Source organism: Micromys minutus (assembly GCF_963924665.1).
Source record: "Micromys minutus genome assembly, chromosome: 22".
NCBI lineage: Eukaryota > Metazoa > Chordata > Mammalia > Rodentia > Muridae > Micromys > Micromys minutus.
The window spans coordinates 16,847,611-16,865,261 of NC_137957.1; the positions used below are offsets into that span (position 1 = coordinate 16,847,611).

At 41.5% G+C, this 17,651-nt stretch overlaps 1 protein-coding gene across 2 annotated transcripts in view; it reads left to right on the top strand.

Moving 5' to 3' along the window:
- Nucleotides 1–17,177, top strand: part of FRS2 (fibroblast growth factor receptor substrate 2) — a 62,665-nt gene extending 45,488 nt beyond the window's left edge. The window contains exons 4-9 of one of the 2 annotated variants that reach the window (XM_080935343.1): nucleotides 6,627–6,718; nucleotides 10,159–10,250; nucleotides 12,087–12,273; nucleotides 13,406–13,564; nucleotides 13,995–14,158; nucleotides 15,911–17,177. In XM_080935343.1, the coding sequence (XP_080791469.1) occupies nucleotides 10,185–10,250; nucleotides 12,087–12,273; nucleotides 13,406–13,564; nucleotides 13,995–14,158; nucleotides 15,911–16,861 (1,527 nt within the window). In that variant the 5' untranslated portion in view covers nucleotides 6,627–6,718; nucleotides 10,159–10,184 and the 3' untranslated portion in view covers nucleotides 16,862–17,177. The remainder of the gene's footprint in view (nucleotides 1–6,626; nucleotides 6,719–10,158; nucleotides 10,251–12,086; nucleotides 12,274–13,405; nucleotides 13,565–13,994; nucleotides 14,159–15,910) is intronic. The other variant, XM_080935342.1, reaches the window with a different exon arrangement.
- The last annotated feature ends 474 nt before the right edge of the window (nucleotides 17,178–17,651 follow it).

Here is a 17,651-nt window from a genome sequence, read left to right on the forward strand (position 1 = left end):
TCTGCATCATTATTCTTAACTTCATTGTTTTGTGAGTGTGGGCCTTCTTTCTAAAACATACGGCATGGAAAAGAGTTGGAGTGGAATAGCTTCTAGTGGAGAAATGGTAGGCACAGCCCCAGCCAGGTGACCAGGCTTAATTAACATCAACCATAGTCATGTCGATAGTGTTTCAACTGCTGTAAAGTTTTATCTCTGGTTTTCCAACCTCATAATCCTCGTCTAATTATAAGAAAAACGTGAAACAAATTTCAGCAAAGAGCTTTATAAAGTATTTAACCTATTATTGCTCAGAACTGGAGGACTCACCAGAAATAAGGAACATTAGGAGAAAATGTTACACCCAAGAGAAACCTTAAGAGATTTTATGATTACATACACTCCAAGTATCTTGGGAGGAATGAAAAAGCTTATGTAAAAACTAAGTAAAGCCAGATAATCATATTTTTAAAATTTTTGTAAATTTTTTTGTTTTGTTTTTGTTTTTGAGACAGGATGTCGCACTATAGTTAGGCTGGCCTGGAACATACTGTACCCTAGGTTGGCCTCTAGCTTAGGACAGTCCTTCTGCCTCAGACTCTTGGAGATTGGGATGTAGGCTTAAGTTTCCATGGTGGTTATAAATGTGTATTTTAATTGTTAGTAATGCTACCCGTGTTGTTTTTTACAACAACAAATGAGCCATGTCATGTAAGATGTTAATAGTAGAGAAAGGTGGGCACGGGTCTGTGGGGTTTTCCTGCACCATCTTCTCAGTGTTTCTCTAAATCTAAAACTTAGTAAACTAAGCCTTTTCAAGGATTTTTTTCATCCCAGGAAATATGTACCTCATATTTTTTGAAAGCCATGTTTTAAATAATACCATGCTGTTGAGCAGCTCATGTTTTTATTTTATTTTACTTTAAAATCTAATAAATACAGCAAAGGAGTGCTTTGCCCAAGGGGCCTGGGTAAATGGCTCTTGTAAAGAGGCCTCCTAAGACACGCTCATGGATTAATTGTTGTTTTCTAGTCTTAACTCCCTTAGAACACTTCATCTTCAGATTAACTGAAATTCTTATAAAGTGCTGACTATACTTTAGACTAACTTTTGCCTGTTTTTATATTGAGTTTCTGTTTCTGTTTAGCTTAACTTGTGAAAGAAAGGCTGCAGCATTAATGTTACTAATGCCACTAAGTCTACGTAGTATAGAAGCAGCACTGTTAAAACTCAGATGGAGTAGCTTGGGGTTTAATCTACAATCATCTTTTTATACAATTTTTTCTTTCTAGCAATTTTAACACAGTTTTAGTAATTTAAAGAGCTACTAGTTGCACATGAGTAACATTTATTTTTTAGAATAATTTTGCATTAAAAAGTTGAATGATCTGATCATTCTGTTAAAGCAAATATCAGGGCTTTGGTAGAGGACACAGCGCTCACTGCTTTCTAACCCGTGTATTTTGGGGAGAGGAAGTGTTCTGAATATTTTCCTTTACCACAAGATTTTCTTAGTATTGACAAAATAAACACATTCATTTCTGGCATTTTAATTAAAGTGTGAAAACACATATGCTGCCAATTCCAGTCCTAAACAATTTCAGCCTTAGTAATAGGAGTAACTTACAGTCTTTACAGTGAGTTTACCCTTAAGGATAAAGAAGATGAACTTTTTATTCATTGATTTTCCCCCCAATCTTTCGAGTGAATTAGTAGAAAGAAAACTAATTGGCAGAAACTAATATTCATTAACTATTACTTCAGTAGTTTGTGATGTTCTAAAGTTACATTTTTTTTTTTACTATTTATACAAATATTACTGTTTTAGCCGAAGCAACTATTTTCAATACACCAAAGGTTATAACTATGTAGACCAGGCTACCTTTGAACTCACAGAGACCCTCTTGCCTCTGCTTTCTGAGTACTGGGATTAAAGATATGTATACCACCATACCAATCTCATATTATTATTTTAAAAATAAATTTAGTTTTTTAGGTGTATTTGGCTATTTGGTGCCTACATTGGTCAGTGGGTGTTGGATCCCCTAGAACTGGAGTTCCAAATGGTTATGAGCCAACATTTGGGTGCTGGGAACTTAATCAGATTTTCTATGAGAGCAACGTGTGCTCTTAACTACTGTGGAAACTCTCAAGGCCCTATTTTTTTCTGAGGTTTAAAATATAATTATACCTTTTTTCCTGTCCCCCTCTTTTCTTCTACCCTTCCCATGTATTGCCCCTTCCCCCATTTATAGCTTCCTTCTCTTTTAACCATGTCCCTTACACAGACAGAAGACAGTCACACACAGAAATCAACATGTAAGTACAGCCTGCTTAGTTATTGGGCATTGGCAATGTACCGCACACATGCACATATTTAAGGCTGAGCGCTTGGTTTAAATGACCAATGGTGCTTTGCTTTTACTGTTTCTGGAAATCCAAGTTTTTCTCTGACACACACACACACACACACACACACACACACACACACACACACACACACACTTCCTTGGGGAAGGCAGGCTGTAGTTCATGGGTGGGCTCTATGAGATTGCTCCTATCTCAATTTGAATTGCAATTATTGTTGAAATTGTCCAGCCCTTCTTTAGGCAGCCATGCTGTTGAGATTTCATGGGTGTAGTTTCCCTGCTATAGCTAGAAGGCATGTTATTATTATTATTTTTGATCCAACATAGCTGATAGTGGTTTTGTGTGCATGCACAGAGGAAAGCTTACAGACATTGTGGTTCTCCTACCCTTGGATTTCTAGGAACAGTAAAAGCAAAGCTCCATTTCATATATAACCACTTCCTTTTCACTGCATGTGCATTGCATTCAGTTCTGAGTCCTTCAGCAGTGGAGAGAAACCAGAGATTTAAGTCACACAGAGTGCTGGAGAGATGATTCAGCATTAAGAGCACACTGACTATTTTTCCAGAGGTCCTGAGTTCAATTCTCAGCAACCACATGGTGGCTCACAACCATCTGTAATGAGATCTGATGCCCTCTTCTGGTGTATCTGAAGACAGCAACAGTGTACTCATATACATAAAATAAATACATGTTTTGTTTTGTTTTGTTTTGTTTTGTTTTTTTAAGTCATACAGAAGATCTGAATCAAATACCCAGGACACCCATGGTCTAGTAAATTATCTTTTTTTTTTTTTTTTTCATATTGGGAATGCTTTAGTGTGAAACAGAGAATGTGCTTTCATGTACAAAGTATGCTTTTAAAGGAAGCACAAGATCTTTACTACCCAATACACCTTATATGGTAGGTACTGAATGTTTTATATTAATTCACTTATATCCCAATCCCTGTTTCCCCCTCCCCCATACTACCCTCACAGTCCCTCCCCCAGTGCCCCTCTCCCCATCTCCTCTGAAAAGCAAGCAAATCTACCGCTGTACTTGGCAGTGGTAACCGTCAGTTAACACATAAGGTGACACAGTGACTGCAGTGGCACACAGCTGCCATCTCAGCTCAGGAGCAGAACAGAGGAGGACTGCAAGTATGACAGCAGCCTGAGCTGAACAGACCGCGTCTCATAAACATGTGCCCTCACTGACTTCAAGGGGCCAGAGGAGCCACGTGTGCTGATGCAGCCCGATGGCTCTGAGTCCAGGACAGCTGGGTTTGGTTCTGCCACTCTTATTTCTCTTAAGCTTATTTACTAACTGTAAACATACTCAGTGTGCAAGTGGGCAGATGCTGAGAGCCCCCAACAGAGAAAGCAAGGGTGAAAGGTCTTTGATAAAAGAGGTAGACAGTGGGAGCAGAGCCTCAGATAGGATAAGTGGTTTGTGCTAGAATCTATTTAGTTGTGGGCAGTCGTATACACAAGAATCTCTCTCTGGCTGTTTATATTCACACTAATATACTTGAGTGGCTGGAGAATGGAAGGCAATGTGTAGAATGGGATTTCTTAAACCCTTTTCATTCATGACCCTTTTTGTATGAAAAAATGATAACTATATAGCTTATAACTATAGGTGTATGTTTATAAAATAAACATACAAAGGAAACACCTGATAATAATTTATGAAGTTATTAAAAATTTTTGATATACATGTAGTTTTACCAAAAGCAATTTTGCATGCTTATTTCTACATAAGAATTTAAATGTTGGGCTGGAGAGATGGCTCAGTGGTTAAGAGCACTGACTGCTCTTCCAGAGGTCCTGAGTTCAATTCCCAGCAACCACATGGTGGCTCACAACCATCTGTAATGGGATCTGAGGCCCTCTTCTGGTGTTCTGAAGACAGCTACAGTGTACTCATAAACATAACATAATAAATAAATTTTTTTTTTAAAGAGCATCTTAACAAAAAAACAATGTTGGGAAAATGTACAAAACCATAGAGCACAGAGTATCAACCATCTTCATAGTTGGTTGATATTTTGTAATAATCAGTGCTGAGACTGTTCATACTTAGTATGAAAATGGCAGAAGTATGTTTAGAACCATTTCTGTCCTAGGCCAAAACCAAAATTCACCGAACAATTTACAGCACTCAAATAAACAGCTCAAATAGTGCTTTTTACAATCAAGCCTTCTGATGCAGTATGAGTCAAAGGTAGACTAATTAGATACTTACCTGTAGAGGAATGAAGATAGGAAGGTATTGTCTTTGTTTTCTATAGTTAAGCTTTGCTTGTTCAGGAGAAGAAAACTCTGTGTACAGTAGAAATGCTGCACTGCATAGCACTTAGCTTCCCCCATCTGAGCCGAGGTATCCAAGCTGTATTCACTGATGTTGGCGATGGAACACGGATGGTGAAGCCACACATCGCAGTGCAGTAGACTCCTATCAGGAATGCCGCATGTTTATTGCCCACTGATGTTAAACTTATTTTGATCATTGAACATTTACAGACTTTTGACTGGGGCTGGAGAGACGGCTAGTAGTTAAGAGCACTTGCTGTTCATGCAGAAGACCCAGGATCAGCTCACAGCTGTCTAATTTCAGTTCCATGGGATCCAACACCCTCTCTGGCCTGAGCACCAGATATGTTTGTGGTACACTGATGTACATGCAGGCAAAACTCATACATAGGAGATAAAACAAAAACCGGGTGGAGTGATGTCTTAGCAGTAAAGAGCACTGGCTGCTCCTCTAGAGGCCCCCAGGCTTGAGTCCTGGTGCTCACAGGGCAGCCCACAACCATCTGTAACTACATTTCCAGGGATCTGATGCCACGGTTTGGCTTCCACAGGCCTCGTGCATGCAAGTGATGCACAGACATACATGTATGTGAAACACATGAATGTACACTAAAAATTTTAAAATGATTTTTTTATAAAACATTGTATTAAATTCTTAAAGAATTAATTAAAATATACTTAAAAACGTAAATCTCCTTTTATTGTTGTCAAATATTTTTGAGACCTATAGTTTTTAAGAAGCCCTGTTATCCAGGTATGGTAGTATGTTCTCATCATCCCAGCACCAGGGAGGCTAGAGTAGGAAGACCATCAATTTGAAGCCAGCCTGAACTATGTAGTAGAAGCTTAGATACTGCATTCCTTTAATAGAGTTCCTCGTGTCATGGTGACCCTAACCATAAAATTATTTTATAGCTACTTCATAACTGTAATTTTGCTACTGCTATGAATTGTAATTTGATATCTGATATGCAGTAGATCTAATATGCAGCCCTTGTGAAAGTTCATTTGACCCCACAAAGTAGTCTGTACCTACAGGTTGAGAACCTCTATTGTGTCTAGGCCTTGGACTATTTAGCAAGGTCCCCGTCTTTATAGATAGGTACACAAACAAAGGCTGTGCTCACAGAGATGCAGACTTGGTACCCCATGGACGGGCTATGAGCAAGTGCCTGGTATGTTTGTTTTATGTTCAGGTATTTGTAGTAGGAGATGAAACTATACCGATTATCTGTAAGTACATGATTTTGGAAGTGGTTATTTTGAATTATCATCCACTGTGAACTGGTTAGTGTGTAGGTGGAATGGGAGGTTCTGGGAGCTCCGATAAAGAGCCTAGTAGATGCAGTCTAGGTGTTCAGTGAACACCTCTCTGCTTGAGTGCGCTTGGTCCCCTTCCCGCTGTTGTAAACAGATGGACCAGACATTTCCATACAGTGAAATCTCTTAGGACTCTAGACTAGTTTATTGCTGGAATGTCATTGTCCTGTGAGTCTTTGGCATGTTTTTCTTGTCTGTGTTTAGATTGACTAATACCACCTGGGCTTGTCGGGAGTCTTAGGGAATAGAAGACATGGAGGTGTATGTAAAGGAGGCTTGAGTTTCAGAATGCAGAATCACTGTTCTCCAGGCTTAAACGGGACTTTAGGCCTGGGAAGGAGTTACTAGCAAAGGACAGGCCAGAGTCAACGCTTTAATAGAGAAGTAGAAGCATCATAGAACTTGGGTTGGTGTGTCATTGCTTGATATTTTAAAAATCTAGCTTAGAAATCAGGTTTAAATGAATATTTTAGGTATTTGAGTTTATGTAGTGAGCTGAACTACTAGTACTAGCAGTAACCTAACATTGAAAACTGGTGTCATAAAAGAGACAATGTGTCAGGGCTGGACGTGGACGTCAGTTAAGTATTTGCACTCAGCACAATGACGCCCTAGAGTCAACTGCCAGAAAGAGATTAATTTTTCTCTGTTATTTCTAGGTTAAGGTAACAAACAAAGACATTGTATTTTGAAATATGATTAATCTCCTGATGTGGCATCAGAGGCTAAGAATATTAATGGCCAGATCTAGGTAAGTTGAAATTTGCCTTAAAGAAAAGACCAATCAACTTAATTTTGTTGAATGCAACAACATTGTGTGTTTATTTACTGACTCCCCTATCCCCAGAAAATAAGGACGAATGGCTTTTATTAAACACAGTGGTTACTAATGTAGAATATTTAGCTGATTTGTGGGGTGTTTGATCACAGACCGAAACTCCCTCTTGCTATTAAATGCACTCAGATATCTGTGTTCTAGGAGAGCATAAGATCCCTTATATACATGCAGAGTTCTGGTTTGAAGAAATATGCTAATGAGCTCACATGGTTCTCAGTCCAGGGTTTAAAGTGCTAATATTCTGAGCTGTCACCACAGAGATGTGGCCTTCAGATACTAGTCTGCTGTTGAGAAGTGCAGACCGTCCAGCACCTGCCTGTCCCTTTGCCTGGGACAGTGTGGTCTCAAGGAGAGTGCAGAAACTGGAGTGCAGCCATACACAGCTGTTAGTGAGGACCGCTCAGCACCTCTGAATGTCCACAGGCAGGCTCACATGGGGAGGTGCCCACCCCACCCTTCACTGCAGAACTGTCACTGACAGATGTGTACCACGCTGCCGGCCTTCCTCAGCTGCACTTCCTCACTAGTCTTGAGCCTCTGCTTTCATCCTCAAACCTGTGTCCTTCGCCCCTCTTCTTTCCTGAGCAAAACATCCTGTAATTTCTCAGTTTCCTCTACCCTCAGACCCTAGATCAGTCTGAGGTCCTCTTACCTAAAAATCTTCTTGCCACTCACTTATTTACCAGTCTCTCCGGCTCCCCCATCGTACAGCCTTTGTCTGGTATTTTACAAGAAAGGAGATGCCATCAACTTCAGCGTGTTTGCTCTCACCTGTCTGTCCTTTAGCGTGTGTGCTCGTGCGCAGTACAGGTAACTGCAGGAGCCAGAGAAGGCATCAAATTCTCTGGACCTGAAGTTACCTCTCTAGTCCCTTCCATTCTTTTTTTTTCTTCCTCCCTTGCCTCAGAGTACAAGGAAGCCCGCCACCTCTTGGTAGGCCCTGAAGTCTGGTCCCTGGACCTAACTCACCTTCTTCAGGTCCTCAGCTCACTCTGTCATGTAGTTTCCCCACACATGCTTCCCCTCCAGGTTTTAAAAGAGGGAGAAAAACTTTTTCTGACCCATCTGCTTCTTTAATTATATGACACCTTAAGGAACCATATGCATATGGTGCTGTCGGGACTTAGAAAACTGGAGATAGGACAGCCTCTCCATACTCATGTGTGTGGGCTTGAGTGTAGGTATGTGCATGCATGAGCCCTTGGAGATTGGGAGCCATCATCAGAGTGGTGGAACCAAACCTAGGTCCTCTGCAAGAGTACTTAGTGCTCTTAAGTGATAAGCTGTCTCCAGCCCCAACCTTTCTTCTCTTAATAGTCTCAGTGCTCCATGCTGTCTGACGTTGCTAAGCTCCTCCCTCAAACCCATATTTGCATATTTAGTTCTTCTATATGTCTTCATTTGTTACCTCAGGTTAGGATAGTTGAAGCTGAGTCACTTCCACCAGAGAGTCTGGCCTTGGAACTACTACCGGATGTCCACACAGGATCCTTGCTCACCGCTCCTTTGTACCAGTCTAGCCACTCAGCACTGCAGACTGTGTCTAAATTATCACTTTCTTCTTTGTGCCTACTGCTGCTGTGCTGTTAGGTCTTTACCCCAGTCCAGTTTTCTGTAGATTTCCGAGTTAATCTCACAAGTGAATTCTGCAGGCAAATAAATTTTAAACACATATCTGAGTATCTCCCTTTTGTGGTTAAAATGAATAAGTTTTAAGGAGGTTGGGGAAAGAATGCTATACAATTTTAAGATTTTCAAAATGTTTCTATCAATTACATCTTTTTTGTAAATTTAAAAATATTTTCCCATTTAATAATGTAGCCCTTGTTGGTAAAAACAAAAACAACAACAACAAAAACTTAACATGTATGGAACACGCGTGCACTATGTTAGACAGTTCCCAGTGCCCTGGGAAGTGAAGGAGACACGGGGCCTGTCTCCAGAGATCACAGTGGAGTGAGTCACTACAGATAACTCTTGCACAAAGATGGTAAAGGCCTTGATAGTGCACTGTGGGAACACTGGAGGTTATCATTTCTTCAGGTTTATATACTATTATCATTTTCCATCTTAATTTTAACTGCCTGGCAGTTCATAAATGACCAAAAGTACCTACTTTGTGCTGAACACTAGGTTTGCAAGGATGAGTAAGGTCTGCTTCTACTGGGAGGGGACTTATGATGGGGGAGGCAGTATCTAAATAGAGAGCCAACCCCAGTGTCTGCTACATACAAAACATGGTGGATGCTTTGCTGTCAGGACAGCCTGGGGAGCTTAGATGGGGATGGAGAGGTCTAAAACAATTTTAAATGAGCCTATTAGGCAGGAGTCAGGAAAAGTTTAATCTTGAGAAAAGGAAGCCACAGAAAGCTGTGTGGAAGGACGTGAGACAATAGGCTAATGTGATGTTAAACCAGAAAGTGGTGAAGAAGTGTCTGGTGGTTCCAGTCAGTGTGCTTGGACCAGCGTGGCTCCTATGAGGCTCCTGTGCAGCTTCTCATTCCCCATGGAGCAAATAGCAAGTATGCTCACCCTCTGTTTAGACAGCCTCCCGTGTTTATTTTTGCATGCCCTTGAACACCTATTCTCACCTCTGTAACCTTTCCTATCCGACTTCTGTGGCCAAGAATTAAATACACAGAATATCAGGTTGGACAGTGCTATGTATTTATGCTACTGGTGGAATCTTGAGTTGACCTTTCTTACTGACGTACTGTTTAGGATCTGATATGTATGAATTCTTTGATGTTGCCAATGAACTTTTATCTAATAAGATATGTAAAAGGTACTACAGTGGATAAGGATCAGAATACCTGATAGTTAAAAGTATAGCATCTTTCTTTTAAAAAAAAAAAGTTTTTTTGAGACAGGGTTTCACTGTGCAGCCCTTGCTGGCCTGGACTTGTTATGTAAATCAGGCTGGCCTCAGACTCACAGAGCTGCCTGTTTCTGCTAGGATTAAAAGCACATGCCTCATGCCCAACTTTTTTGTTTGTTTGTTTGTTTGTTTAAAGGAAGGACATGAAATTACTGCTAAACCATAAAACATTAGTTTCTTGATTAACTGTTGAATAACTGTAAGCTAATTATTTAGATACTGGTATAGGCTTTTAGAATAAGCAGACTGTTACAGATTGAACTGGAAATGTGAGTTTCTCTGGCATGTATGATTTAATCTTATCAAAAGCAGAATTGACCAACTAATTGAAATTTAGTCCTAAATATTAACATTGCTGGGCTTTATTTTCTGCATCAAAGTATCATGCTTATATGGGATACTTTGTAGTCCTTTCCTATTTTGAATCTTTTGTATCCTGTCTATAATAATTTTCTTCAAATTATTTTCTGTGTAGTGCTCACATGGTCTTCTGAAGAAGCCATGGGTAGCTGTTGTAGCTGTCCAGATAAAGACACTGTCTCAGATAACCATCGGAACAAGTTTAAGGTCAGTAAAACCAGCAGCACTGTAAATGTCTCTCCTTCTGCCTACCTGGGCATACTCAAACACTTGATCTTTGTTGCCATTTTAAAAATCTCCTTTTCCTCCACAGGGCGCCTTTTTGCATTTAGTAGATGATGGTGCTTTCTTACTAACAGTATGGGTTGTTACTCTGTTCTTCACTGCTGCAGCAAATACCTAAAGCTAAGAACTTACCAAGCAGAGAGGTTTCTTTAGTTCACAGTTCTGAAGAGAAAACTTGAGTCAGCACAGCACTGGCCCTGCCCAAGGACCCCTTTACTAGACTGCCTCCTTGTGGGAGAGTATCTCAGTAGTCTACAAGAGCAGAATCCTGAGAGACTAGACTGCCAGAAGCCTCACAGGAACTGAGTGCCTTGATTCCTTTGGTGGCACACCCCCAGTAGCTGAAGGACCTCCCACTATGCCTCAGCTCTTAAAGGCCCTACCACCTCAACACTGCTACAGTGATGACCAAGCCACCAACACTTGAGCTGTTAGGGGACAGACCATAATAGGAATTCTTTTTTAGTTTTCATTTGATCTCCTGTATCCAGTTGATTTGGTAATACTTTTTTTACCTGTCATTTTACAGTTTTCTTGTGACTACAGATTTAGCACTTGTGAGCTTTCTGTTACTGAAACAAAAATCTTATATCAAAGAATAATTTTATTTGGGGTCAGTCCTAGAGGTTTCCGTACATGGTCTCTTAGCCCACTGCTGTAGAATACGAGCATGGTAGCACACCAGGGCACAGTGACTGGGAGATCCATCTCTTCAGTTCTGACACTTTGCAAGTGCTGCTGCAGAGGAGCATCTGTGCCCTCACGTCTCGGAGACATCTTCAGCGTGTGTAGACCACGGTTTTTCTTAGTAAGAGGGTCTCACTGTGTATCCAAGGCTGTGTGCAGTCCCCGCCCTCCTCTTTCTTCTAGCTGGGACTGCATGCATGCGCCACCATGTCTGCCTGTGCTTGTGTTTACCCTGCAGTCCATCCTTCAGTAATCTGCGCTAAAATAGGCTAACTGCTCCCAGAGCTGTTTAGTGTCACTTACAATCTTACCTCTGTGCTGGGAGTCCTCCCCTCTGGATGACACATATCTGTGTAAGTTCAACCCGTTACTCGATGACTTTGCTCTCTCAGGCAGTTTGTATGACAGTAAGTCTCTTCTCCACTGGCGCAGTGGAAGCCTCTAGTCTAGGTTGTTAGGAAGATTCAGTGGGGAAAGTACGTGGAGATCACCTGTCCGTGCCCCAGGAATTACAGTTCCCTGTATGCTGCCCTTTATTCTTTATTCGTAGTCTTTGGCCATTTCCTTTGTCACAGCACTGGGAGTGAAACCCAGGGCCTCAGGCATGCTAGTCACCTGCTCTAACTAACACTGGGCTGTACACACCTCACCTTCTGGGTGTTTCCTGAGGTTCTCATTAAGTGGGCTTTGTGCCTGTCTTAGTTTGGTCTCTTTGGAAGGTGATTCCTTTGTTCTGATTCAGCACCCTGCCTTCATATTGTGTTGTGCATCTTGTGAGCCACCAGATTTCCTTTGTAAAGTTAATCCTACTCAAGCCTACAAGGAGGGATCCATGTTCTCTTCAGCCACCTCAGGCTACCATGGCCACCTTGTCCAGCTCTGCTGCATTCGTTTGTCAACAGTCTGACTTTGTGTTTGTGTCTTATTAAGTGGGGACAGATACATAGTCCATGCCCAACACACACTGGTGGTGAATAAAGTAGCAAGTGAAGAAAAAGCTGACAGAATTATCAGCCATGCATTGTTTTCTAAAGGGTAGTTGAATGTTAAGTTACTCTCATCTCTTTTTAGGTCATTAACGTGGATGACGATGGGAATGAGCTAGGCTCAGGTGTCATGGAGCTTACAGACACAGAGCTGATTCTATACACCAGGAAACGGGACTCAGTGAAATGGCACTACCTCTGCCTACGGCGATATGGCTATGACTCAAATCTATTTTCTTTTGAAAGTGGTCGAAGGTGTCAAACTGGACAAGGTAGATAAAGCCTTCTTTATCTTCTCCGCATGATAGTATATTTGAAGCATTGCACTTCCGGCTGCTCTGCATAAAAGACTGGACATGGAGACACATGCTTGTACACCTAGCACTTGGGAGGTAGAAGCAGGAGGATTGTTGTAAATCCTACATAGAAAATTCCAGGCAAGCCAGGGTTAAAAAGGAAGCCTCTATGCCAATAAATACCACACAAAACTGCCAATAAGATGGTTATTAAATATAAATTATGGATTCATTTACCAAGCATGCACTAAACACTTTGCACTTGGTAGAAATAAAGTATTAACTTGTTTTTTTCGGTTCTAACTGTATGGGCAAAGAATGTGAACAGTGGAGTGGAGCAGCAGCTGAGGGCTTTACATCCTGACCCGCAGGCTGCAGGCAGAGAGCGCTGGCCTAGCATGGGCTTCTGAAACCTTAAAACACGCCTCCGCGTTCCCTCATAGGGACTAGACATTGAAATATATGAGCTGCTGGGAGCCATTCTCATTCAGACTGTCACGATGCCTATTCATCCTGTGTAATAGACATTCTCTGAGTGTCTGTTACCATATGTTCATTGTACATAAGACATTTTCACCCATGCACATAATAAAGTTTGATCACACCCACCTCCCAGTCTTGCTAATCCCTTTCTTTTCTCAGATAGTCCTCCATCTCCTTTCATGTCATTTGGCCAGCAGGGGCTTGGGGAAATTCAGTGAATTTCATTAGAGTTATTTACAGAACGTGTAGTTTGTTCAGGGGTATAGGCACATTACCAATGGCTACACCATTGATAAGTATGTCTTTCTTTCCCACATAGTGATTAACTGGTTATAAATCCTAAAGCTACAGTCATGTCTAGAAGTCAGTATTGCAGACCACTCCTTGTCCTTTCTTTGGGTCTGACATTTTTCTGCCTTTCTATACTTGAGTTTGGAGGGGTTTTATATATATAATGTGTGTGTCCCAAATATGACCAAATATTCAACAGTCATTTGTTCTTGGTCCTTTGAATTGATCGCTGCAGTTATTGCTGATGAGTGCAAAAGGGAATTCTTTGGCCAAAGTTCCTATAGCTTTTTAAAGGCATGGTTACCATGTTAAAGCTCTTGATTTATATTTTTAGGAATTTTTGCGTTTAAGTGTGCTCGTGCAGAAGAATTGTTTAACATGTTGCAAGAGATTATGCAAAATAATAGTATAAATGTGGTAGAAGAGCCCGTTGTAGAAAGGAATAGTCATCAGACAGAATTGGAAGTCCCTAGAACACCTCGAACACCTACAAGTAAGTGGCCCTCTTTCCTCTCGTGCTGCATGTCAGACATAAGACACAGGTTATGGATATTTATCTGTAACAACTAGAAATGCTGGTGAACAGCCACAAAACCCCCGCTAGCTTTAGTTGCAAACATTTTAAAAATGAAAACATTAAACATCTCACATTGTCTAGAATGTGAGTTAAGGCAGGAGTATAGGTCAGTGTCAGAATGCTTGCCTTGCCTGTGTGCAGGGATAGGGGCAGGGGGAGTTGGTGCTTTAGCACCAACACTGCAGAAAGAATAGCCAGTCGATGAGGTCAGACTGCATGGGCTGTTTTCTGTGCTCTAGGCCTTGACAGGAAGTGTCACCGACTCCCAGTGTGTGTCAGTCTCATTCATTTTTATTCTCTGCCCTACTCCATGTCCTTCCTTCTCAACTCGATAAACAAACTGCAGCTCCAGGGCTTGGTGCTCAGAACTTACCTAATGGATATCCCCGCTACCCCTCGTTTGGAGACGCTTCATCCCACCCCTCAAGCCGGCATCCTTCCGTGGGAAGTGCTCGCTTACCTTCAGTCGGTGAAGAGTCCACACACCCTTTGCTCGTGGCTGAGGAACAAGTAAGGTCTACCACTGTGTCCGCGAATCTGATTCTGTGGGGTTGAAGTGTGCCTGTGTTAGTGCTGGAAGCTTTTACTCAGTACAGATTTAAGTTTACTGTAAATTACTTCTGCATCGACAGTTGAAGAAGGGGCATACAGATGCTAGCATGTGCTGTAATATGCACAGATGTTGGGGGAACGTCACTTTTCTTTTTTCTTTCTGAGTAAGGGTTTCCTTGTGCAGCCCCGACTGTCCTGGAACTCACTCTGTAGACCAGGCTGGTCTTGGACTCACAGAGATTTCTCTGCCTCTGTCTCCTGAGTGTTGGGATTAAAGAAACTTTTAAGTCGTTTGTCAGTCCATAGAGAGTTGCATCTGTCAATGAAGAAAGGCAAACTCATAGGTGGTTCTGAATAGAATAAACCTCAGTGGGTCAAGATTTTATGTTGCTTTTGATGTTTTAGTCTTTGTTACCAGCGAACTACAGATGGAAAGGCACATTTTGCTGCTGAGGTTGTTTGGAGCTATCTGATGTTCCTCAATAGTACAAATGTGGAGCCAAGTATTTGAACGTTATATATTATCAGATACGTCTACTTTTGTAAAGTATATGATCATTTATGAGTAAGAGATTTTTAGTGTTTTTAAAGTATAGTTCTTTGTATTCTTTGCATATTAAACATTTTTATATTATTTACTATAATTATTTCTACTTCAGTTTTGCATTTCGTTTTGAATCCTAAACTTCTTAGTGTCCTTCAGATACTTGTAGACTGTCTTCTACAATACCATCTGCCCTTTCTAAGCAGTGATGACACCTTACTAGGTGGCAGCTATTTTGCATCTATAAATTGTATAGAATTCTTATATAGGGGTTTCCACTTTGTTGGGTGAGATCATGAGGAGGTAATGACAGAGTTACCTTTTCCTTGTTGTTTCTTACTTCTGAGTCGTGTGGTGATGCCTGAGAGCTGCAGAAAGAGAAGCCTATTTGGTTCTGACTCCCTCCCTCCCTCCCTCCCTCCTTCCTTCCTTCCGAGACAGGGTCTTGTTATATAGGCTACGATAGCCTCAAACTTGACTTCCTGCCTCTGCTTCAGATACCAGGATTGTGTGTCCCATGGTTGGCTGGCTTCCTGCCTGATGGATGCAGTGCTGTTTCAGTATAATGTACTGTCTCAATATAATGTGCTGTCTCAGTATAATGCTGCCTGTTATTTTAAAGGAGTTATTCTTTTTATAACTTAAGAGATTTCTACTTACTTTACTTACCTCCAGTTTTTTGATAGGTAAAAAGATAGGTGCAAACATTTTAAGGTAACAAACAGTACATTTAAAGAGGAAGTGATAAAATTAACATATGTAAGCAGGAATGGTGGCACAAACCAGTGATTCTAACATTTGGGATAGAGGCAGTTGAATCTAGATGATGCTAGCCTGGGCTACATAGTAAAACCCTGTTTTAATAAATAAATAAATAAATAGGATAAATTGACATGATCAGTATCTATTTAAATATGTGTATGGGTGTTTTGCCTGTGTTTATGTGTGCAGTGCCTATAGGGGCCAGAAGAGGGCACTAGAGTTACAAAAAGTTATGAGCTGCCATGTGGGTGCTAAGAGTTGTGAATTCTTTTGGGTCCTCTGGAAGAGCAGTGCTCCCTACCATTGAGCCACGACTCTAGCTCCGATAGATCTCCGACTGGAGCTAGAGAGCCTGTTTTTGTTTTGTGCTTTACACTTGGCTGATTTGCTTTGTTTCTTTTTAGGTACATACTTATGTTAACACTACAGGTGTACAAGAAGAGCGAAAGAACCGTGCAAGTGTGCATGTTCCCCCAGAGGCAAGAGTTTCTAATGCTGAAAGCAACACACCAAAAGAAGAGCCAAGTAACACTGAAGACAGGGACCCTCAAGTGCTTCTTAAGCCTGAAGGAGTCAAGTTCGTTTTAGGACCAACCCCTGTTCAGAAGCAGTTAATGGAAAAGGAGAAACTGGAGCAACTTGGAAAAGACCAAGTCAGTGGCAGTGGTGCCAGTAGCACAGAGTGGGACACTGGCTATGACAGCGATGAACGCAGAGATGTGCCCCCTGTTAACAAACTGGTGTATGAAAACATAAACGGGCTGTCTATCCCTAGTGCCTCAGGGGTCAGGAGAGGTCGTCTGACATCTACCAGCACCTCAGACACCCAGAATATCAACAACTCAGCGCAGAGAAGACCTGCGCTATTAAACTATGAAAATTTACCGTCTTTGCCTCCTGTTTGGGAAGCCCGCAAGCTCAGTAGGGATGAAGATGACAATTTAGGACCAAAGACCCCATCTCTAAATGGCTACCATAATAATCTAGATCCAATGCATAACTATGTCAATACAGAGAATGTAACCGTGCCAGCAAGTGCTCACAAAATAGACTATTCAAGGCGTAGGGATTGTACACCAACAGTCTTTAACTTTGATATCAGGCGCCCCAGTTTAGAACATAGGCAACTCAATTATATACAGGTGGATTTGGAAGCGGGCAGTGATTCTGACAACCCTCAGACTCCAAAAACGCCGACCACTCCCCTCCCACAGACCCCCACCCGGCGCACAGAGCTGTACGCTGTGATAGACATTGAGAGAACTGCCGCCATGTCCACCTTGCAGAAAGCACTGCCTCGAGACGACGGCACGTCTAGGAAAACTAGACACAATAGTACCGACCTGCCCATGTGAGCCTGCATTGCGTCGTCTGCACCTTCGTGGGGCTCTTCGACATGAAGATGCAATGCTTCGTTTTCATTTCTACACTGACTCCTTTTATAGACTGATCTCTTTTTCCCCCTGAATATTTCAGTTGCGTCTTTAAAGGGAATTAATGCAGAGCAGGTACTCCTTAAAGAACACTAATATCATACGTTCTGCGCATCACTGTACAGCAGCATCCCCATTTCACAGTGCCTATTTAACATGAGGATTGAAGTGAATGACGTGCTGGTTGATTTATACTCGGTATTCTGGGCATATGTATGCATATCTTTCATGTCTAAGTTGTGGTTGGCATTTGAACCTTTTATAAAGTCTCTTGATAATGCGCATTGCTAACATAACCCTAGGCCCTGAGAGAAATCCTCGTAGATTACTGTTCACAGGGTCTGGTCTCTAGCATGGATTGTGAGGATTTTATTTCATTAGTTAAAGGCTTTTTGACTTGGGCCAAACTTGTGTAAAAGAAACAAAGAGAACCACACTTCCTTTTGTATCAGTCAGCTCCTCCGTCTTCAGTATTACTAGAAAAAGTCCAGTCTCATAACCGTAGCTGTGTATTGGAAGGTAGACAGGAGAGAGCTGCGTCCTCCTGCTGTCGACTGAAGGGCATGTCCAGATAGCATCTTACTCAGAGTTATGATGGGTTTAGGAATCAGTCTCAGGTCACTTTACCCAAAAACATTTGAAAATGTACACCATGATCTCTTGGTGTTTCTTTGTGGTAGATTATTGGCAGCACATTGTTTCTGGAGACATT